The sequence below is a fragment of the Notamacropus eugenii genome, chromosome 2 (assembly GCF_028372415.1).
Source record: "Notamacropus eugenii isolate mMacEug1 chromosome 2, mMacEug1.pri_v2, whole genome shotgun sequence".
NCBI lineage: Eukaryota > Metazoa > Chordata > Mammalia > Diprotodontia > Macropodidae > Notamacropus > Notamacropus eugenii.
Genome location: NC_092873.1, coordinates 34,031,151 through 34,054,821, shown reverse-complemented (window position 1 = coordinate 34,054,821; position 23,671 = coordinate 34,031,151). Strand labels below are relative to the sequence as shown.

At 37.5% G+C, this 23,671-nt stretch overlaps 1 protein-coding gene across 3 annotated transcripts in view; it reads left to right on the top strand.

Annotated features, from left to right (window-relative positions):
- KLHL2 (kelch like family member 2) overlaps nt 1-23,155 on the top strand; it is a 135,792-nt gene extending 112,637 nt beyond the window's left edge. For all 3 annotated transcript variants that reach the window (XM_072639732.1, XM_072639733.1, XM_072639734.1), the window contains exons 9-15: nt 2,613-2,730; nt 5,128-5,325; nt 6,043-6,144; nt 7,452-7,580; nt 7,960-8,100; nt 18,247-18,390; nt 22,023-23,155. In XM_072639732.1, the coding sequence (XP_072495833.1) occupies nt 2,613-2,730; nt 5,128-5,325; nt 6,043-6,144; nt 7,452-7,580; nt 7,960-8,100; nt 18,247-18,390; nt 22,023-22,051 (861 nt within the window). In that variant the 3' untranslated portion in view covers nt 22,052-23,155. The remainder of the gene's footprint in view (nt 1-2,612; nt 2,731-5,127; nt 5,326-6,042; nt 6,145-7,451; nt 7,581-7,959; nt 8,101-18,246; nt 18,391-22,022) is intronic.
- The last annotated feature ends 516 nt before the right edge of the window (nt 23,156-23,671 follow it).

The window sequence follows — 23,671 nt, the reverse complement described above, 5'->3', positions numbered from 1 at the left end:
GAATTTGGCTACGATATTCCTAGGAGTTTTTCTTTTAGGATCTCTTTCAGGAGGTGATTGGTGGATTCTTTCAATATTTATTTTGCCCTCTGGTTCTAGAATATCATTCAGTTTTCCTTGATAATTTCATGAAAGATGATGTCTAGGCTCTTTTTTGATCATGGCTTTCAGGTACTCCCATAATTTTTAAGTTGTCTCTCCTGGATCTATTTTCCAGGTCAGTTGTTTTTCCAATGAGATGTTTCACATTATCTTCTGTTTTTTTCATTCTTTTGGTTTGGCTTTGTAATTTCTTGGTTTCTCATAAAGTCATTAGCTTCTATCTGTTCCACTCTAATTTTTAAAGAACTATTTTCTTCAGTGAGCTTTTGAACCTCCTTTTCTATTTGGTTAATTCTTCTTTTTAAAGCATTCTTTTCCTCATTGGCTTTTTGGACCTCTTTTGCCAATTGAGTTAGCCTGTTTTTAAAGGTGTTATTTTCTTAAGCATTTTTTTGGGTCTCCTTTAGCAAGCTGTTGACTCACTTTTCATGATTTTCTTGCATTTCTCTCATTTCTCTTCCCAATTTTTCCTCTACCTCTCTTACTTGATTTTCAAAATCCTTTTTGAGCTCTTCCATGGCCTGAGACCATTGCATATTTATTTTGGAGGTTTTGGATGCAGAAGCCTTGACTTTTATGTCTTCCTCTGATGGTAGGCATTGTTCTTCCTCATCTGAAAGGATGAAAGAAAATACCTGTTCACCAAGACAGTAACCTTCTGTAGTCTCATTTTTTTTCCCCCTTTTTTGGGCATTTTCTCAACCAGTTACTTGACTTTAGAGTCCTTTGTCAAGAGGGGAGTATACTCTGGGGACCTGTAAGTTCTCAGTTCCTCCAAGGTAGCACAATCAAGGGAGAGGAGTTTACTCCTCTCCTGGCCTGCGCTCTGGTCTGGGAACTACCAAAGCTTTTCTGCCCAGGATCTGCAAGTAGGAACTTCCCTTTCCAGAGCCTCCACCTGCTCCACCACTCCAGCCAGCACTCTTCCTCACCCCAGGGCTAAGATGTAGATCAGCAGCTCATTTCCCATGGGTGCTTTAGGCCGAGGGCTCCAAAAATGGATACTACTGCTACTGCTGCTGCCACCACCTGGGGCCAGAGTTAGGGGAGGACCATGCTCCCTTCTCACCCAGGTGAAAAACCTTTCTCACTGACCTTTGAAGCTGTCTTTGGCATTTGTGGGTTGAGGGATCTGACAACCACAGCTGTTTTCGAGGATTCTGCCCCTGAGGCTTGTTCTAGTGCTGTTCCTACTAGTGTCAGTGCTGCACGACCAAGTCTGGGCTGGGCTCCGTGGGCTGTGCTCTGCTCTGCGCCCCATGGAATAGACCTTTCTTGTCAGCCTTCCATGTTACCTTGAGCTGGAAATCTCTTTCACTCTGTCATTTTGTGGCTTCTGCTGCTCTAGAATTTGTTTAGAGTAATTTTTTACAGGTATTTTATGGACTGTGGGGGAAAAACTAGAGTAGATGCATCTTTCTGCTATACCATCTTGGCTCCACCCCCCTTTTGTCCTATTTTCCCCAAGCTGCTTGTCACTCTCTGCAATGACAGAGTTGATATTATGGTGTTTTTGTTTCTTGAGAGTCATCAGAAAATACGTATACATCTCTGTAAAATGAAACCTAATTTGTTTCCAAATCTGATAAGAACTGGGCCTCCATAAACCTCATTTTCTTCAAAGTATAGGCTTCTAGAAAGTCTTTCTTGTCTTTCCCTGATTTTCCATAGCACATGTTGATTATATATTGTCTTATATTAGTCTTTAATTGTCTCATATGTTTATATTGTGATTTATAATCAGCACGAAGACAAGCACCAAGTCATTTACCTTTTATTCCTTCCCTCCCTGCCCTCCCCCACTCCAGAGTCTAGAATAATACAAAGTAAATCCTGGGTACCAATGAATACTTGCTTGAATAGAATTGAATATGTTTGATGCCCTAATGCAGACTCAGAGAATAGACTACTGTGGTAATTCTGCTTCCTAAAAATCTCTATCATTTATCTCATAGGAACATAGTCTCTCTACTAGTTGGGATTCAATATGAAAGTTCTCCTGTGAACTTCTATTTTGGCTTTTTTAGTTTTTTTCTTTTTCTTCCCTTCTCCTGTTTTTCCTTTCCTTTACCCCACTTGACTTTTCACCTCCCTGCTCTAGCCCAGACCTACTGATTTCATATTCATCTTCAGATTCTTGGGGAACTAGAATCCAGTTAGGGTACCACATGAATACTTGTCAAGGTTGACTAAATGCTGATGGTTTGTTTGTTTGTTTTGGCTTAAATCCTGCTTTTGCTCGACGTCTCAGAAACTTCATCACAGCTTCTGAAATTCTTTACTAAATTTGCTAGACAGTAGGCTTTTAACACTGACATTCCTCCCCCTACAAGTTGATGATTATTAAATATTGGTTTGGAAGGTATTTCCATCCTCTGTCTTTTCCCCTTCCCAACCTTATTCTCACCCTCATTCTCTTGTTACTCTCTACCCTAAACCTTGTTCAGGGCGTTTAAAAATCTGTGAGTAGATAGTTGTGAATAGTTGTTTTTATGGTTGTCTCCTTCTAGTTGATGGTGGTGGTTGGTGGTCAAGCCCCAAAAGCTATTCGAAGTGTGGAGTGCTATGACTTCAAGGAGGAGCGATGGCATCAGGTTGCCGAGTTGCCTTCAAGGAGATGTCGAGCAGGTAAGGGTCCTTGTTCTGTGTCCATCCTCTGCTAAAGAAAGCTGAACAAGTCCAAAGGGTTTGGAACTCACAGCCATCTTACAGAGAAAAGACTCTCCAATAGAAAAATTTTTATGAAAATTGTTCATTGACCAAACGGTAACTCAGAAGCACTTTGCATTCTACAGCTACGTCCACTAACATTCTTTTTAACAGTTTCCTGTTTGTTTGGTTTTTTTTGGAGCGGAGGGGTAATTGGGGTTAAGCAATTTGCCCAGGGTAACACAGCTAGTAAGTGTTTGAGGCTGGATTTGAACTCAGGTTCTCCTGACTCCAGGGCCTGTATTCTCTCCACTGAACTAACTAGCTACTCTGACAATTTTTCATCTTCATCCCCTCATTGCTCCTTGTTTCCATATATCCTAAGTATCATCCGGTGTAAGGTCAGGAAGGTAGTAAGGGGTGGGTCTAATAATACAATATAGTTATTCTTGCTGCAAGATTTGGAAATTAATGGGGATGGGGACACTTAGCCAGTTCCAGGAGGGATCACTTTGACCACAGTCACTTCCATTGCTTTCTATTTTCATACAACTTTAGAGAAGACAACAGTGACAGGGGCTAGTAAAATTTGCCTCCCGTATCTGTGAATAGTGAGCATGTAAGGATTTATACCCTCTATGGTGATGTAAGTTTCATTGTTTTTATATTGTTGATATTTCAGCCAAGAATACATTTAGATTAGGCTTTGATAGTATGTAATAATGGGTTTGAGGAGGCATGATTCCATTTGTATTCATGAGTGTAAATGTTAAAATGGGCATATGCTGTATTATATTACAGTTTTCAATTTCAGTTCTGAAATGTGGTCAGTGGACTGAATGCACTTGTGAGTTGGAGGCACAGGTATAATGGCTAGCTAAGGATCCCTGAACAGGAAATCTCAGGGCAAGATCTTGTATTTTTATAGCTTTTTAAAGTGCCTTCAGGGGGCAGCTATGTGGCACAGTATTTAGAGTGCTAGGCCTGGAGTTAGGAAGACTCATCTTCTTGAGTTCACATCTGGCCTGAGACACTTAGTAGCTGTGTGACTCTGGGCAAGTTACTGAACCCTTTTGGCTTCGGTTTCCTCATTAATAAAATGAGCTGGAGAAGGAAGTGGCAAGCCTTTCCAGTATCTTTGCCAAGAAAACCCCAAAACAACAACAATAAAAATATCTTTGTATTTATTTCTTTTATATTTATTGGCTCCTTTATTAGAATGTTAATTCCTTGCATGTAAAAATTGTTTCATTCTTTTTACTTATATCCCTAGTGCTTGGTACATGATAGGTTTTTCATAAATATTAATTGATCAGTAACTCTCATACTCAACTATAGTGATCCCAACCTGAAGTCCTTTAAATTAAAGCAATTTCTAGTAAATGCCCACTTTTAAGACAAACAACTGCTCTAGGCATTGGTAAGCATATAAAATAAAGAAGTTCCTTGAGGGAAGGGATCATGTCTTGTTGATCTCTTTCCTTCTCCCAGTGCCTAGCATTGAAATGTTTGTGGAATAAATGAATGACGTCTTAAGTACTGGTCCATTAGGAGTATGAAATCTATTTAGGAAACAAGATATAAACATCTAAAAGCTAAATTACAATAAAAGATTTAAATAATGGTTTAAGAGAGTAGAAAAAGCATCATAAGACATGATTAATTGCAAATAAGTTGTATTAGCAACAATTCTATAATGAATTGCACTGGAATGATTGCAGAAGACTTTATGGACAGGTTTAGATTTTAAACCTTGAGGGCAGAGACTGTCTTTTTATTAATTTTATCACAGTGCCTATTACATAGTAGGCACTTAATAAATGTTTATCATACAGTAGATAAACTCTTTGGGTGGAGCAAAAGATTATTGTTGGTAGGATTCTTTTAAAAATGACATGATTAAAGTGGTGTATTAGGAAAATCAGGGTAGCAGCATTGTAGATGATGTAGACATGCCTTCTCTAAGCACATTCCCTGCTTGTTCCTGAGTTTCTACCCATGATTCATGAAGGCATATAATACAAATTTAGTTAAAAGTCACTATAAAATATATAAGATGTTCAAAATAGAAAATATGAAGAAGGAATAATTCAGATTCAAATACATGGGAAAAGAAGAAATTGTAAGAGATAACTTAAGTCTATACACATTCTTGAAAAAGCCGCAGTAATCAAATGGTGCCTGAAATCCACAAAACAATATTAACGCAGAAAAGACAATTATCTAAGGATGCAGATGAACAGTAATTGTCTAGACATGTTATCTCATTGGGTATCAAGTACAAACAAGGAGCATTTGATGGGTCACAGAGCAGTCTTCATTCAGTGGTAATACATCAAGCATGATGTAGTTCTCATGGATTTGTTCCTGCCACAGGCATGGTTTACATGGCTGGCCTCGTTTTTGCTGTGGGCGGTTTCAATGGCTCATTAAGAGTTCGAACTGTTGATTCCTATGATCCAGTTAAAGATCAGTGGACCAGTGTTGCTAATATGCGAGACCGGAGAAGCACACTAGGAGCTGCTGTGTTAAATGGCTTGTTGTACGCTGTCGGGGGATTTGATGGAAGTACAGGTAAACTTGGTCCTGCTTTTCTCTTCTTTGTGGCTACTCACATGATTAAGACAGATGAGCTAGTAATATCAAACTAAACACTTAGATGTTTTAGAAGATTCCATTTTTAAAAAATATGATAAGAATTTTTCTGAATAATCTTATGAGTACTTATTATATGTACCAGAAAAAAAAACAACTTCTTTTTGGCCTAGACCTCTGATTTTCCCAATGGAGGCATATCGGCGACTAGTCTGTAACTAATTATCTTAGAAAATTGCTGGAAGGTCACTGAAAGCTTAAATGACACAACTGCTATTGTACCTAAGGGAAGAATTTAACGCAAGTATCCTGACTTAAAGCCTATACCATATCTATTCATCTATTTTGATTGGAGCCTCAATGAGAAAACTACCTCATGCAGATCTTTACCTAATCTGCAATTTATAGTCCTAGAGAATTGCCTGGAGCACCCATTTAGGATCACATAGTATCAGAGATGGGAACCCATAACACCTATATAAACTTGGTTATTTATTATTATTTTCTTTCTCTTCATGTCGTCCTAATTAACACGACTCATTTAAATGACCCTGAAAGCAATTCATAGTAAAGAAAAAAAAATGGTAATTCAATTATTTTAAATTTAAGAAGAAATAAAGCCCAAGTAGTCTGTAGATTATAGTGTTTGCCTTTATAAATTTAGAAAGAAGAATGTTCTATTGGAATTTGTTACAGGTTTGTCATCTGTGGAAGCATATAACATGAAGGCTAATGAATGGTTTCATGTTGCACCAATGAATACAAGGAGGAGCAGTGTTGGCGTAGGGGTTGTTGGAGGTAGGAACTTTCATTTGAGGCTCCACTTTCCAGTTCTGGGCACATGGCTTCCTGAATTTTAGGTGGGAGCAATGGGATCTTCTTCCACATTCTAAAATTTAGAATTCAAATCACATGATTTTGTTTTAAGAGTTGGAAAGGACAGTAGACATTCCCTCAGATGCCATTTTGTCCAACTCTCTCATTTTACAGATGAGGAAACTGAGGCTTAATCCCCTGCACCAACTAGGCACTATCCACAAATCGCTGTAATACAAATCAGAATATGGTAAGTGTATAGGAAATAGCCAAACAGAGCATTATGGAATATCTGAGGAAGGAAAGATCATTTTCATCTGGTCAGGGATCAGGGTAAGTTTCTTGAAGGACAATGGATCTTGCAGAAAGGGAAAAATTTTATCTGGTATATGGTGCTGGCAGCAATGGAGGTGATGTGCTGTGCATTTTTGATGTGGGGAACAGGGCATGTGAATGCGCTGAGGGCAGAGGGCAGGACAAGATCAGAGGAATAAATAATCCAGTTTGGTTGGAACATAGAGTGCACAAAGGAGAGTGAGTTAAAACCATAGTTTTGAGTTAGAGCCCTCATTTTGGAAGTCTTTGAAACAGTGCTGACTGTAGAGTCAGTGTGTCTGGGTTCAAATCATGCCTCCCTCCACATACTTAGAGATCTCTTAACACTGGTTTTCCATTTCCTACCCCTGGACATTTTCACAGGCTGTCTTCTGTGCCTAGAATGCTCTCCATCCTCATCTTTGACTCCAGGCTTCTCTGGTGTCCCTCACACCTTAGTCATCAGTCCTCTTAGTTGTCTTAGTGCCCTCTCTGAGACAACCCCCAGTTCATTTTGTATATATTTTGTTAGTACAGTCTTTTGCATGCCGTTTTCCATTTTAGACTGTAGATGCCTTGAGAGCAGGGACTGTTTCTTGTCCTTCTTAGTAATCTCAGTGCTTAGCATAGTGCCTGGTCCTTAATAAATGCTTGTTAACTGACTACTACCTTATCCAAGGTCACAATCTTGGACAAGGCATTTATCCTCCCTTTGCCTCAGTTTCATCATCTATAAAATGAGGAGGTTTAACTAGATAGTCTCTGAGCTCCCCTCTAGCTCGCCACTTCTGACCCTTTGACTATCCCTTCATCTATAAGAAGGTAGTACTTTAAAGCACTGTATACGAAATCGACAGTTTATATTATCAAGGAAGAACTCATGTCGCTACTGAGAGAGAAAAGCGGTTCTGTCATTTTCTTAATCAGGACAATATCTTTTAGAAATCTGGCTTACCTTGTGATGCTGTTTCCAGGCTTGTTATATGCCGTGGGAGGTTATGATGGAGCATCCCGTCAGTGTCTCAGCACCGTGGAATGTTATAACTCAGCCACAAATGAGTGGAGCTATATCTCGGAAATGAGCACCCGCAGAAGTGGAGCAGGTAAACCTACCCCTAAGTGAACACCTGAATTCCCTGGGCAGCTTCATGCACATTCATGGATGAGATGATTCATTGGAATAAATTATGGATAATGATACCGCCTTGCTTTATATGGGTTTGCAATGGTTCTTCTCATTCAGTTTGGTCTCCTAATTTCACAGCCCTAGCCATGGCTGTTCAGGGCTTTTTGGGATTTCCATTTCCTTTGCATCTCATCAGATTCGGTTGTACTTTCATAAAAATTTACTTTCCCTGCCTGTACTGTTGCCGGAGCTTATGAATGTGAACACGTACTTTGAGCCAACTCTGGGACATAGGATGGTGAGTGGCAGCCCAACTCTGACTGGGCTGCAATTTGCTTCTATTTTGTGTTTTCTAGGGGTTGGAGTGTTAAACAATTTACTCTATGCTGTGGGAGGTCATGATGGACCATTAGTAAGAAAAAGCGTGGAAGTGTATGATCCTACCACTAATACATGGAAACAAGTGGCAGATATGAACATGTGCAGAAGAAACGCAGGTACTTAATTCCATTTAAGAGTGGAGAAGTCTTTATTGCAGTTGTGTTTAAGGCTTTTTACTCATAGGGCTCATGATTAATTATGTAAAAAACCAAGCTCATAATGTGCCCTAGGAATGATTTTCAGCTACTAAAAGTAACAACACTGCCCAATTGATCTGATAAATTGTACTTGTAAGGATACAGCAGAGTCCATAAATTAACATAATTTGGGATCTAGAAACAAAGTGGGAGAGGAAACAAGATAAACAAAATTAGTTTTGAGAAGGAATCATACCATACCCTTGTACTTATATTCTCTTTCCTGCCTTCATGCAACTAGGTGGTACAGTGAGTAGAGTGCCAGGCCCTGAGTCAAGACCATCTTTCTGACTTCAAATTCAGCCTCAAACTTCTTAGTTGTGTGACCTTGAGCAAGTCCTTTAACCCTATTTGTTTCAGTTTCCTCATCTATAAAATGAGCTGGAAAAAGAAATGGCAAACCAGTCCAGGATCTTTGCCAAGAAAACCCCAAATGGGCTCACAAAGAATTAGACATGATTGCAAATGACTGAACAACAAAAAACCTTGCTCTGTATATATGTTTTCAAAATCTAAGTTGGTGGTGACTCCCCTATGCATCCACATCAGACTTTAGATAGCTCTTATCATTCTTCTCTTCTCATTGGAATTGTTTCCCTTTGGATCTTCAGAATTCCATTTTTGAGTTTCCCGTCTCTCTGGGGCTTACTTCACTTGTAAGAATTTTAGTCCATGAGGTACTTCCTAACCTTCCTCTGTTCCTGTTTCTGTTCTGGCAGATTTATGGATAGTTGAAATCATCTAACATTGCTATTTGATGCAACTGTGTCAGATCTGTGATCTGTTCCTGGGATTCCTTGCTGATTTTCTCTTTTTGCCTAGGTGGCCAGTAGTATACTCTAGCAATGAAATTATTTATTTTTCTCTTTTAGGCTCTTCATCCAAATGCTTTCCATCATTCTCCCCAGGTCTGATTCCCAGACCTCCATACACAAGTCTATATTTCTAATATACTGTCATGTCCCCTTCTGCCCATTCTATTACTTTTGAACAAGGTGGACTCATTCAGAGCTATATTCTAATCTAGACTCCATCCTACTAAGTCTCAATGATACCTTTGAGGTCAAATGAGCCTCCTTTTATTAGGCCCTCTGGTTCTCCTGCTTTTTTTCCCCTAATGTTGATCATTTGTATGTAGACTTGAATCTCTAGGTTACTAGTGGCTTCATTCTTGGATTTCTGTTGCTTGTGATCTCCCGTTCTTGCTTCACTCTAGCTCCTCCTTCATCTAGTTTGCTAAATACATGTGTGTATGCAGTTTTCTCCTTTCCGTTTTTATTTTAAAGACTTATTTAGTAGATTTGCAAGACACCAGGAAAATACATTCTGGCCAGCCTAAACATCCTTAACCCCTGGTCAGGCACTATTGCTGTCTTTTAACTCATGGTTCAGAAATCCACTTGCCATTCTGACCCACCATCTTCTTAACCAGCAGTTCATCAAATACGCAAATGCCACAAAGATAGGAGGGCTAAGTAGGCTTCAGAACGATCTTGCCAGGGTGGAGCATTGGGCTTAAATCCAACAAGATGAAATTGAATAAGGATACATATAAAGACTTATTCTTGAGTCCCCAAAAAGTAACTTCACAAATACAAAGTAAGAGAAGGCTGGTTATTACTAAAGCTTTATGTCTGAAAAATTATCCAGAAGTTTAAATGGACTACAGGCCCATTCTGAATTAATAATGTGGTATGATAGTCTAAAAAGCTAAGGCGATCTTGTGTATATTTTTCTTTTTATAAATATAAAAAATTTAAATTCTTTTCACATCTATATAACATGTGTATGTATATGTGTATATATACATATTTTTTTATCTTCTAAAATACTCCAGCAAGAAGCATGGTGGGAGACACTATGTACAAAACCAGCAGAAAATTGAGGGGAAGTAACAGAGTGCCCTTAGTCTCTGCTGTTCACTACATTTTTAGTAACTTGAATGAATACCTGGGTGACCTGCTTGTTAAAAATTAGAGATGACACAAGACTTGAAGATATCACAGTCATGTTGGATAATAGAGTCTGAGTTCAGAAAAATCTTGACAGGTTAGAACAATTGAAATTGAATTTTTAAAAATATATAACAGTTATAAAAGTTCTCAATTTGGGTTGAGAAAAATCAGTTTTTTAAATACAGAATGAGGAAGGCTTAGCCAGACAACAATTCTTGTGAAGAAGAGCTAAATGAACTGCAGCCATCAATGGAACACAGCAGCCAAAACAATGAACGTTTTCAGAGGCTTCATTAAAAGAGGCATCATGTCCAAAACAAGGGATATGATGATTCTTCTACTATCTTTCCTGATCAGTCAGTCAGTAAGCATTTATTAAGTACCTACTATGTGCAGATAGAGATACAAAGAGTGGAACAATCCTTATTCACAAGGATCTTGCATTTTAATGGGAAAACAGGAATATATTTCAGTATATAACTTAAACTCATTATGTCCAAGATAGAACTCCTTTCTCTCTAAACTTTGCCCGCCTCCTACTTTCCCTTTCACTGTGGAGAATCACACCATCCTCCCAGTCCTGCAGGCTCACAACCTAGACATCATTCTAGACTCTACCATCTCTCACCACCCACTGCCCCAATCCAAGCTGTTGCCAAGATCTATTTATTTCATCTTTGCAATATCTCTTGAATCCCTTTCCCTCCACCGACACTGTCAACACCTTGGTATAGACCCTTATCGCTTCACACCTGGATTATTTCAATAACCTGCCAGTGGGTCTGCCTGTCTCACGTCTCTCTCCACTCGCATCCATCCCCCATTCAACCACCACAGTGACTTTCCTAAAGTACAGACATGATCATGTCACCTCCCTCTAATCAATAAACTCCAGTGACTCCCTAATGCTTCCAGGATCCGATATAAAATGCTGTTTGTCATTCAAAACCCTTCATAACTTAGCCCCTTCCTACCTTTCCAGTCTTCTTACACCTCACTTCTTAATACTTATGTCTCCATACAGTGATACTGGCCTCCTGGCAATTCCAGAGCAAGATTTTCCATCTCTCAGCTCTGAGCATGCTCTCAGACTACCTCCCATGCCTAGAATGCTGTCCCTCCTCTGCTCTAACTATTGACCTCCCAGGCTTCCTTGTAAATTACAACTAAATCTCACATTCTACAGGAAGCATTCCTCAACCCCTCTTAATTCCAGTATCTACCCTCTGTTAATTATTTCCCACTTATCCTATATATACCTTACTTTGTAAATATGTTTGCATTTTGAACTCCTTCAGGACAGAAACTGACTTTTACCCCTTTTTTTTTATCTCACGTTCTTAGCCCAATTCCTGGTACATTGTACATGCTTAATAAATGTTTACTGAATGAATGAATATATACAGACATACATAGAGTAATATATATATATATACATAATATACATATATGCACACATATGTATATAATATATCTAAGGTACACATATGTATGCGTACATATATTTGTATGTCTAAACAGAAAAGTATAAAGAAAATAAGTGTATGGTTTTGGGTTCCACATTTGGAGAGATAAAGAATGTCTGAGATTGACCAGGATAGTGAAAGCACCAGAAAATATGATATATGAGACTGATTGAGGGACTTTGAAGCCAAGAAGAGATAAGACCTAGAGAGAACATGATAGCAGCTGCGGTCAAATATTTTGATGTGGTAACAATAATTGACTTTTTTCTCCTTGGTCTCAAAGTAGCAAAGTGAAAAGCTACAAAGAGGCAGATTTTGACCTGATGTCAGAAGCAGCTTCCTAATCATTAAATCTCTCCCAAAGTGGAATGGGCCACTGCAGAAGGGTTTGAGTTTCTCCTTTATATTAAGTCTTTAAGCTGAGGCTGGAATTCTTATTTATGTCTATATAGATGGGCCTCAAAGTTACCTTCCAGCTCCCAAATTATGGGCCTAATGAAGGTTATTGTTAGAAATAGTGAAGAGTGGGGAGGAGTTAAAATAGGAACAGATTCTGGCTTTGAATTTGGATGGCAGTAAATGGGCATTTTGTTTATATGAAGCATCAGGGCATTATCAGTCTTTCACCCCCCCCTTTTCTGTGACATTAAATACATGATAGCATTCTATAGATAAAAGAATTTTCATGAGTCACTCTTGTCGGGGGAATTTACTGTGAATTACTCATTTGTTTTCATTTGATGGCCTGCTAGAGGAGAGCGCCCACGCCCATGACATCATAGACCCTTGAAATGTTGAAGCACTAACAGCCTCAGAAGACAAGTTATTTTTTTCTCAGAAAAACTGTTTTCCATTATTCTCATGCCTATATTTACCGTTCTCCCATAATCTGAAATAAACCACTAGTATAATTCCAGTGGCTTCCATTAGATTGTAAACTTCTTGAGGGCAGGAACTTTCTTTTTTTTAATCTTATTTTTAAGATATTATTTTATGGAATAAAACAAGCATTTCTACAACAGTATAATTTTTTAAAAAGATGATTCCATAGGAAACAGCAAATCTATTATGTGCAACTTACTGTTTCTTTTAAATATAAAGTTATCATGTAAATTTCTTTTTCTTTTTTCTTCCCTCCCCCTTCCTCCACCCTAGAGATAAGCCACCATTAGACACAAATAAATAAATATATGTAAAATCATTCCATACATACTTGTATTTATCAGTTCTTTCTCTGTTTACAGATAGAATCTTCCTTCATATGTTTTTTGTAGTTAATTTGGGTATTTATAATAGTCAAAATAACTTATTCACTCAAAGTTGTCTTTAAAACAATATTGCTATTACTGTATACAACATTCTTCGGCTCATTTCTCTGCTCATTATTTCATGGAAGTCTTTCCATGTTTTTCCAAGATCATCAAGCTCATTATTTCTCAGAGTACAGTAGTATTCCGTCACAGTCATTTTCTTTTGCCTCTTTTTGTATTCCCAGCACTTAGCACAGTACATGGCACGTTGTAGGCATTTAATAAATGTTTATTGATTGTTTGATTATGAAAGGGAATGGGAGAGTATATAGTCTCAAGAATGAGAGAACTTAATGGGAGACCATTAGTTTTTCAAGGAAAGGTATTAACTGGATTTTTGTTTTAAAATAATTTTTATTGCTATCTTTGTTTTTATATCACCTCTCTTTCTCATTGATTCCTTTCCCTTCAGCCTTCTAGAGAATTGTCCCTTATATCAAAGAAGGAAAAAAAGAGCAAAAAAAAAAATCAGTTAAATAATTTTTGTGAAATTTATACCCATTTTCTCCCTGGCTTTAGGGGAGTAACTAGACAGTGAAATCACATTGGATTTACATAGGCAGGAGAAATGTCTCCTTTCTTTCTTATATATGAATGTTTTCCCATCAGGAAATACTCAACCTTTAAACATCTAAGAGATTACCCTGAAATACAGAAATGTTGTAAAAGAGAGGCCTGAAGCTGTGGACAAGCCAATATCTTTGTGGGTTTTGCTTTTTGTTCCCTCTTTGTCCCTGTTACAGTTTATTTGAGCATTTTGTAAACAGGTCTAAGATTGCTTTTTTGCAAATACCCAGACATTAATTTCCTCATGAACTGAGTTTGAAGAGAATAGGTATGATTTATGGTCAGGATGGCACAGCTGTACTTCAGATGTTTTAAAGAGATTCCTTCAATCACACAAGTAAAGATATAGGTTCATTATTGATTCTTGTACCTCTTTTTGGAATCTATAATGACTCAGTAAATTAGTCTGCAAGAAGTGAGGGATCAGTTAGATCTGAATCTTTCTTAACTTACTACTAAATTCTGTATTGCCCTCTAGTGCCAGCTGTTGGAGCACTGAAATTTTTTCCGTATTAAAGTTGCACATTTCAAGAATGACCTCAATCCAGTGTAGTGTCCTTACTAATTTCAACCAATTATACGAGTGCAGTTCTATAACAGAAGAAACATATTTTGAAAATGAGAGAGATGAATAAGAAGATAAAAGTGATATTGAAATTGAGAGATCAGAATGTGAAAATCTTCTTGAACTTCTTAGGCAGGAGATATTCAGTCAGAGGGAATATGAAAATGTAAAAAGAATTTGGGCCCTGTGCTCCTGGGGAGTCTACCCCAAAGTTAAAAAGAAATGGCAAAGATTTTTGGCATTATAATCCCTGTTATGCGGACCTGTTTATTTTATTACTCCCTCTTGTTCTTGGTTATGGACCCACCCCTAAAAATGGCATACAACATATATGTGATTTAAATACTATTAGCCTCAGTCACAAGGAAGCTAGCTCTATATTTAGGAGAAAGAGAGAAATTGGTGATCAAGTGACAAAGTCATTACAGAACACAATCCTTTTAATCCTGTGTAGTTATATTCCAAAGGCCTTTTCTGTGCTGGTGTAAAAGAAAGACTTAAAATTCCCATCTACTCCAACACCACTAATCTGTAATATAACAGGAATTGTTTGGTGACTAAACTCTAACTCTACAACAGGAATATTTTCTTGGACTAATTATCCTTCTATGGGAAACTCTTGAGTGCCATCACAGGGAGTTGTTTCCTTATCTTAAATGAATGAGTTTTAAATAATGTCATTATTGGGATGCATTGTGAGATAGTTCATAAACTACATCATGCTAAGGCCATTGGGTAGCACGGGTGTTGGATTTGTCAGCATATTTATATACATACTCCTGATCCTTGACTAGGTAGCTATTCCTGTTAATGCAAGGGAGATCATGCCACAGGTGCAAGACAATAGTCTTTTTTTGTTGTTGTTGGGCCATTCGCTCCTTTGGTTTTCTCTCAATGAAATGTAAATAACAGTTCTTAGTGCCTATAAAATCCTTCAGAATTATCTTGGATCATGGTATTCTTAGAATAGCTAAGTCATTCACAAGTGATCATTGTACGTTGCTATCACTGCATACAACATTCTTCTGGTTTTCTTCATTTCATTTTGCATCAGCTCATGTAAGTCTTTCCAGGTTTTTCTGAAAGCACCCTGCTTATCATTCCTCATTTTTTTTATTAATTTATTTCTAGTTTTCAACATGCACTTCCACAAGATTTTGAGTTCCAAATTTTCTCCCCATCTCTCCTATCATCACACACACACACACACACACACACACACACACACACACTTCTCTTATCTCCTTCCCTTCTATTTTCCTGTAGAGCAAGATAGATTTCTAGACCCTACTGCCTAAATATTTTATTTCCCAGTTGCATGTAAAAACAATTTTTAACATTTGCTTTTAAAACTTTGAGTTCCACATTCTCTCCCTTCCTCCCTCCCCATCCCATATAGGTTATACATGCTTAGTCATGAGAAACACTTCTGTAACAGTCATGTTGTGAAAGACTATTTCCCTCCATCCTGTCCCACCCTCCGTTTATTCTATTTTCTCCTCTATTCCCTCCCCAAAAGTGTTTACTTCTGATTACCCTCTCCCCTAGTCTGCTGTCATTTCAATCATCCACCCTCTTTTATCTGCTTCCCTCCCCACTTTCCTGTAGGGTAAGATAGATTCCCATATCCAGCTGAGTGTGTATGTTGTTCCCTCCTTAAGTGAAATCCAATGAGAGTAAGTTTCACTCATTCCCTCTCAGCCCCTCTTTCCTCCCCCATTGTAAAAGCTCTTTTTTACCTCTTTTATGTGAGATGATTTACTATATTCTACCTCTCCCTTTCTCCTTCTCCCAGTACATTCCTCTCAACACTTAATTTTATTTTTTAGATATCATCCCTTCATATTCAACTCACCTTGTGCCCTCTGTCTATACTTACTCCCTCCAACTACCCTAATGCTGAGGAAGGTCTCATGAATTTCAAATGTCATCTTTCCATGTAGTAAGCAGTTGAACTTTAACAAATCCCATAAGGGACTTTCTTCAGCATTTTTTGGGTCTCTTTTAAAGCAAGCTGTTGACTGATTTTTCATGATTTTCTTGCATTACTGTCATTTCTCTTCACACTTTTTACTCTACTTCTCTTACTTGATTTTCAAAATCCTTTTTGATCTCTTCCATGTCCTGAAACTAATTCATATTTTTTCTTCGAGGCTTTGGATGTAGGAACTTTGACTTTGTTGTCTTCTTCTGGTTCTATGTTTTGGTCTTCCTTGTCACCAAAGCAAGATTGTGTAATCTGATTTTTTTTCCCACTGTTTACTCATTTTCCCAGCCAATTACTTGACTTTTGAGCTCTTTGTTAAGTGGAGGTTGTACTGTCCCAAACTTCAGGGTTTTGTATAGCTATTTTCAGAGATATTTCTAGGGACCTGTAAATTTTTAGTTCCAAAGGAGAAGTGTTTACTCCTCTCCTGCCTTTGCTCATCATTTCCATCACAATTATATAGCACAACTTGTTCAGCCATTCCCCAACTGATGAGCATCCCTTCAATTACTAATTCTTTGTCACCACTAAATGAGCTCCTATAAATATGTTTGTACATATAGATTCTTTTCCTTTTTGTTTTTTATTTCTTTGGGATACAAACTTGGTAGTGGTATTTCTGGACTGAAGGGTATACACAGTTTGTGCCTTTGGGCATAGCTTCAAATTGCTCTCCCTAATGGTTGTATCATTTACAACTCCATCAGTAGTGCAGTGGTGTTCCAATTTTTCCACATCCCCTCCAACATTTATCATTTTCCTTTTCTGTCATATTAGCCAGTGTAATTGGTGTGGTATGGTATCTCTGAGTTGTAATTTTATATTTCTCTAATCACTAGTGATTTAGAGCATTTTTTCATATGACTATAGATAACTTTTATTACTTCATCTGAACACTGCTTATTAATATTCTCTGACCCCAATATCAATTGGGGAATAACTTGTGTTCTTTCACATTTGACTCAGCTTTCTATATATTTGAAAAATGAGGCCTTTATCAGAGAAACTTGGTATAAATATTTTTTAAATTATTATTATTTCCCTCCATCCTATTTCACTCCCCATCACCCCATTTACTCTACTGTCTCCTTTCACCATGTTCATCCTCAAAAGTTTGCTTCTGACTACTTCTCCCAATCTACCCTCTCTTCTGTAAGTCCTACTCATTTCTCTTCCCTGTCCCCTCCTATTTCCCTATGGGCTAATTTCTATGCCCAACTGAATATATATGTTATTCCCTCTTTGAGCCTGTTTCAATGAGAGTAAGGTTTAAGTGTTCCTTCGCCATCCCCTTCTCTGTAAAAACTCATTTGTTCCTCTTTTATGTGAGATGCCTTTCTAATTATTTGCCTTCTTTTATTTTTATAAATGATTTTGTAATTGTATTCACATAGTTTTGGTGTATATCTTTGTAAGTGAACTTCCAGATATTTTATAAATATTATGGCAGAGTAATGGTATGTTAAGGGAGGACTAGCACCTCTGATATGAAGGCTTGCTGAGCCCTTTTCAGGGCTGTACATCTACCTTAAATGTCCACTTGTTACTCAATTCTGACCTATAGCTCCAAGAAACTGTAGCATGTGCAGTAGCCACACTCAGATAAAGCAATCTCAGCAAACAGACTAAACCAAGTTGGGGGTAACTGACAGACCTGTTGGTGAGTTAGGAGACTGTCTACCCCAAGCATGTGAAGATGTCCCCCTGCAGAATGGGCATATGAGAATGATTTGTTCCAGGGGCCTTGAAGGCAGCCAAAGCAGGCACTGTGGAATGCTTAGAGCTTGGTCAGACATTGAAGACTCCAAGATCATCCACTGCATCTCAGATAATGACTACTTATCCTGACTTTTGTCCTGCCACAGAGCTTCTATGACTGTGGAAGAGACAGTGAAACTGATGACTTTGTGCAACTCTGTCTCATTTAAATCCAGTTCACATACAAATCAAGACGTCACCTATGATATCACTGGTCCTCTTCAAAAATGAAGGATAAACACGAGAAAAATAAAACTGCCCTTAGATGTTATAGCAAGAAGCTGACAACTCATATACTCTTTATTTTTTAGAAGAAGTAAGGTCTCCTACATATAAAAAGGACTCTGAGGTTATTCATTTTTTTAAACTTACTTTTTTCTCCCGGGAAATGAATTATCTTCTTATTACCTCATTTAAATGTCTTACTCTTGTTTTTTACCCCTTCACATTTTTCAAGGTGTTTGTGCTGTTAATGGCCTATTGTATGTAGTTGGAGGTGATGATGGTTCCTGTAACTTGGCCTCAGTGGAGTATTATAACCCAACAACGGATAAATGGACAGTGGTGTCATCTTGTATGAGCACGGGGAGAAGTTATGCAGGTAACGGCTGTTTGCTTTTATTCGGTTCTACTTTAAGGTAGTAGTAGCCTTCTCTTAAGTTTAATATCTAATTAAGACGATGATGATGAAGATGACGACAGCATTTAGATAGCACTTGTTGACCTGAAAACTTGGTTAAAGAAAAGGCAACAGGCTAAATGCATACATTTTATGATTTAATTAATTAATTGATCAATTCCCTATTAAAGACAACGGTAACATAATGCATTATGGAGCCAGAAATGTTCTGGCTACCGATACAAAGAATTGGGCAGCCTTAAATATGTTTTAGGACAAAGAAGTGTTCTGTGTCCTTCAGATTTATGATCTCCATAAGTGACTAACTAGACCATTAGTAAAGGAATTTCTTAATTGCATAGGTTGTAAATACAATAAGATAACAGAGTTTGACAAAGTTTCACATAGAAATTACGACCCAAGATGTCTGTGTTTTCTTTATCATTAACATGCCATAACATAGTATATGTCTACAAATTAAGATATGGAAAACGTCCCATTATTCAAGATAGTGTCTTAGGTTAAAGGTCTCTTAAGGAATGTTAAGTCAGCCCTGGCAGGCTTTTGTTGACATAGGAAGAGGCATTCTCTGAGTTTGCTTCAGAGAGAACAAAGAGATTATTCCAAAATTTTATATTAAACATTATCACACTTTAAGGTTTATAAAGCACTTTACACATGTTGCCTCATTTAATCCTCTTAATAATCCCATGAGGAAAGGCCTCTTTTTGCCCCCATTTTACAAATGAGGAAACTAAGGCTGAGTGAGGTTGTGACTTATTTGCCTGGGGTTATAGAACCAGTAAGTGTATGAGGTAGGATTTAGATTCAGATCAGTTTCACTCAGTGGTTGGACTTAAATAGAAATCTAAAGAAGCTTTCTTCAAATTACATTTCACATAATTAAAAAATAATAACGTGAACTTTGTATGCAATAAATACACAGCTGATCTCATAGTCAGGAAGACTTAGCGTCAAGTTCCACCTTTACCATATGCTGGTTTTATGACCCTGGATGAGTCACTTACCTAAGCATGACCTCAGAAAACTCTCAGAGGCTGTTTCAAAGATGAGGCTGATCTGCATTGGAATTCTTCTATACAAGCGAAATCACTCATCTAAACCAAAATTCAAACAAAATCTGAACATCCTATCTCCTACTAGTATTTCAATTGTCCTTACTAATCAGCATCCAAAGTCTTTTGATGTTCTGACTCATGATATACCAGAAAAACTATGTACAATCAATATGAAGTGTCATAGCAAAACCAAAACTTTTTTTTTATTAAAATTTAGAATAAAAGTTAACAAAAACACTTCATTCTACAGATAAGTTTTAAGGCTGAGCAGAGAGAAACATCAGTTGGTTCACAGAGAAGTATATTTCTATGGGGTAAACAGCGTTCTGAATATGAGCCTTTTCTCATAGGTACTTACAGAATGGGGCAACTAGGTGGTACAATGGATAGAGTACCAGTGTAGGAGTCAGGAGGACCTGAGTTCAAATCTCACCTCAGACACTTGACACTTACTAGCTGTGTGACCTGGGGCAAGTCACTTAACCCCAACTGCCTCATCCTGGGTCATCTCCAGTCATCCTGATGAATATCTGCTCACTGGATTCAGATGGCTCTGGAGGAGAAGTGAGGCTGATGATCTGCACAGCCCTCCTTCACTCAAAACAAAGTCAAGTGCGAGTCATGTCATTATTTCTCTGCTGGCATGTTCTTCTTTGGCAACAAAGGATGAACACACATACACTTGTAGAATACAGGAAACTTATAGTCATGTTTGGTTCACAACCAGTCAGTCACTGGCCTCAGGGGCAGTTTGTTTCAGAGAAAGAAATAGAGACTTCTAAATCTTCGGGGGATAGGTTGAACAGTGTTTGACTTTTGGTTAGCTTTGCCTAAGATCTGAGGAAATGAAGGCAAAGCATAGGGTTTAGATGTGACTGGTCAATTAACACTGAAATAATTCTATCTTTTGCTGACAACTATTTAATGCTTTAAGGTTTGCAAAGTATATATATATATTAATTAAAATATATATTAATAACCCTCAGGGTTACTATTGTTAGCTTCCCTTCCCTTTTTCCTTCCATTGCCTTTTTCCTTCTTTTCTTTTCTTTCTTCCTCTCCTTTTCCCTTTCCTCTCCGTTCTTTCCTTTCTGCCTTCCTTCCTTTTTTTCTTTTTTCTCTCTCCCCTTCCTTCCTTCCCTGCTGCCACATAGGATTTAGTGGAAAGAGTGCTGGTCAGTGAGAAAAGACCTGGGTCAGTAACCCACCTCTGATCCTTAACTAGCTGTGTGACCATGGGCAACTCACTTAACCTCTCTGAATCATAATTTTCTTCTCTGTAAAATGGGAAATGATAAAAACATCTACCTCACAGGGCTGTGTCCAATAAAACACATAGCAAAAGATAGAAGTGACTTAATCTTATTCTACAGCAGAAACAAGGACAGAATAGAACAGGCATAGTTTAACTAACATTTTGGACTGAATAAAGATGACTTTCTCTACTTCCCCAAAAAAGTTAACATTCTTCCACAACTATGATTAAAATAGAATTGTTAATGGAATGAAGTTTTTACATTGATGGGGTCATTAGCATGTCAATACATGAATTGCCTTTGAAGAGATAAATCTGCAATTGATTTCATTAGAGAAGCACCATCACTTAAAATTAAGAATAAATTTAATTGGTAAACACATCAGACTATGTAGGGAATGGCAGTCATGCTGATTGACCTTGACTATATCCTGTTCTGTATCCAGAACAAGAGTATCGTAGAATAATGGTCTATATGGTGGAAACCCATGATAACTTAGCTTGCTAAGTATATTTGGATAATTTGGATTTATCTTGATTTAAGTTAGTTGTCCCCCTCTACACACACACTCCAGATACAACTATCTATGTACAAGTAAAAGTCGCTAAGCCAGGGAGTGTTTATTAAGTGTCTGTGTGCCAGACACTTCCTAAGTGTCAGCGATGCAAAGGAAGGCAAAAGATAGTCCCTGCCCCATAGTCTAATGGGGGAGACCACCTGCAAACAACTATGTACAAACATAAAATAACTTGGGAGATTATCAACAGGGAGAAGGCACTGGAATCAGGAGAGTCAGGGAAAGCTTCTTGTAAAAGTGGAAATGTTAGGTGGGCCATAAAGGAAGCCCGAGAAGCCAAGAGGCAGGCTTGAGCGGGAACAGTGTTCCAGGCATGAAGCACAACTGGAGAAAATGCCCAGTCTGGAGATGGAGTATCTTGTAAACAACAGAGAAGGCCAGCATCACAGGATTGGAGAGTACATGGAGAACAGTAAACCATAAGAAGACAGAATGATAGAAGAGGGACAAGTTGTGAAGGACTTCTAATGCCAAATAGGAGATCTTCTATCCTAGAGGCAATGGGAGCCACAACTTTTATTGAATAGGGGAATGACTGTTCTCTGCTCTAGTTTTACAAGAATGAAATTGATGAATGTCTTGGATTTTTTTTTTTTTTTTGCTTTTCTCATGCTTTTTTTCTTTGATTATTCTTAAAGAATTTGGGATTGTTTGAGAATGCTGCCCTTGTCTTCAGTTTTCTTTTCTCATTTCTTCCATTAGGTGTTACAGTTATTGATAAACCATTATGAACAGAAGAAGAATTTCTGCATATTTATCCTCTTGAAACAGGCTTCAACATGAATTTTTGAAGTGACTTAGGGTCTAACACTTCTCTACTCATGGCTGCATTTTGGGTCTCAGTAGAAGATATGTTCGTCTGCCATTAAAGGCATCAGACGCTGAAGATTATTCTAGGTCGAAGCGCCGTGTAGGAGTTTTCTGCATTGAGCAGCAGCTGACTGAATTTTTAACAAGATGTATGGACCACAGTATTTATTATAAAGTTTTCGGACAAAAATGGCTTTCCTAAGGACAAATCAGTGTCAAACACAGATGACTATGGACTGTTCTGTGAAGAAGGAAAAAAGTGATGTGCATTCTGGTCAAAGTAAATTTTGTCTTTATTGTTTCCTCCCCAGGAAATCAGTATCTCCACAAACTGTATGTCTTTGAATGGGTATAGAAGCCTACATCAGTAATACCCACTGGCAGGGAGATCAAACTGTTTGCTTTTATAAAACAACTTTGATTCAATGAATATAATAAGCTGTGTGCATATATACATATGTGTCTCGATTGCTTTCCTTTGAAAATGTTTGAAACTTGATTATACTATTTATAATTGGCCCAGGACTTTGAATTCTGCCAGTATACTACATGATAAAACAGAGTTGTATTTTTTGATATTTAACAATGCTGAACACTTATAAATGACACTTCTGAAGAATGGAAATGGTGTGAAACACTTGAATAAGTGTAATGCCAAACATTTGGAAATAAAATATCAGTCATGCTTATTTATGACTTATTTTTACTTAATCTTGGTTATGCTTTGGTGTAATTCGGTTTTTTTCTGTTTTCTCAAAAAGTGACTCTATGGCATGAGCATAACTGCAGGTTTTTGATGAATATAATGAATGTATGGAATTAAACTGAATTTGCATGGTTTTACAAATAATTTCTATGTGTGTACATTTAGCTGCTAACAAAGAGAGAACTTTCTCTGTGTGGCCATGTTTGTTGATCAAATTTTTTTCCTAAGAAGATTCTCAAACTTCCTTTAAAAATGACCAAAATTTGTCCTCTGGAGCTGTTATCTTTGAATAAAAGTTTGTATATTATTTGTTTCATAATGACCTTGATTTATTTTTGTGAAAGCATCCCCCTTTTATTTTAATAGTTTGTAAGCAAAAATTCTCTTCAGTTTCCACAAAATTTTTTGCTCTCGTGTAACTTTGCATTTTGAGTTGTTGCTAAAGGAAACTTATAGGCAAGGCTACAAAGTTGGAAATTAGACAGTCTCATTGATATGTTTCCCCAAAAGGAAACCAGGTCACTTAAACAGAAACTTTTTTTCATCTTTAATAGTATTTAATTTTTCCCCAATTATATGAGAAGAAAAATTTTAGCATTCATTTTTACAAGATTCTGAGTTCCAAATTTTTATCCCTCCTTCCCCCCCTTCAGAAAGTGGTAGGCAGTTTGATATAGTTTATAAATGTGTATTATGTAAAAAATATTTCCATATTAGTCACAGTTATGAGAGAAAAAATAGATAAAAACGACAACCACAAAAAAGTAACATGCTTCGATCCTCATTTAGAGTCCTACATTTGTGCTTGTCTTAGATCATGCATTAATTGCCTACC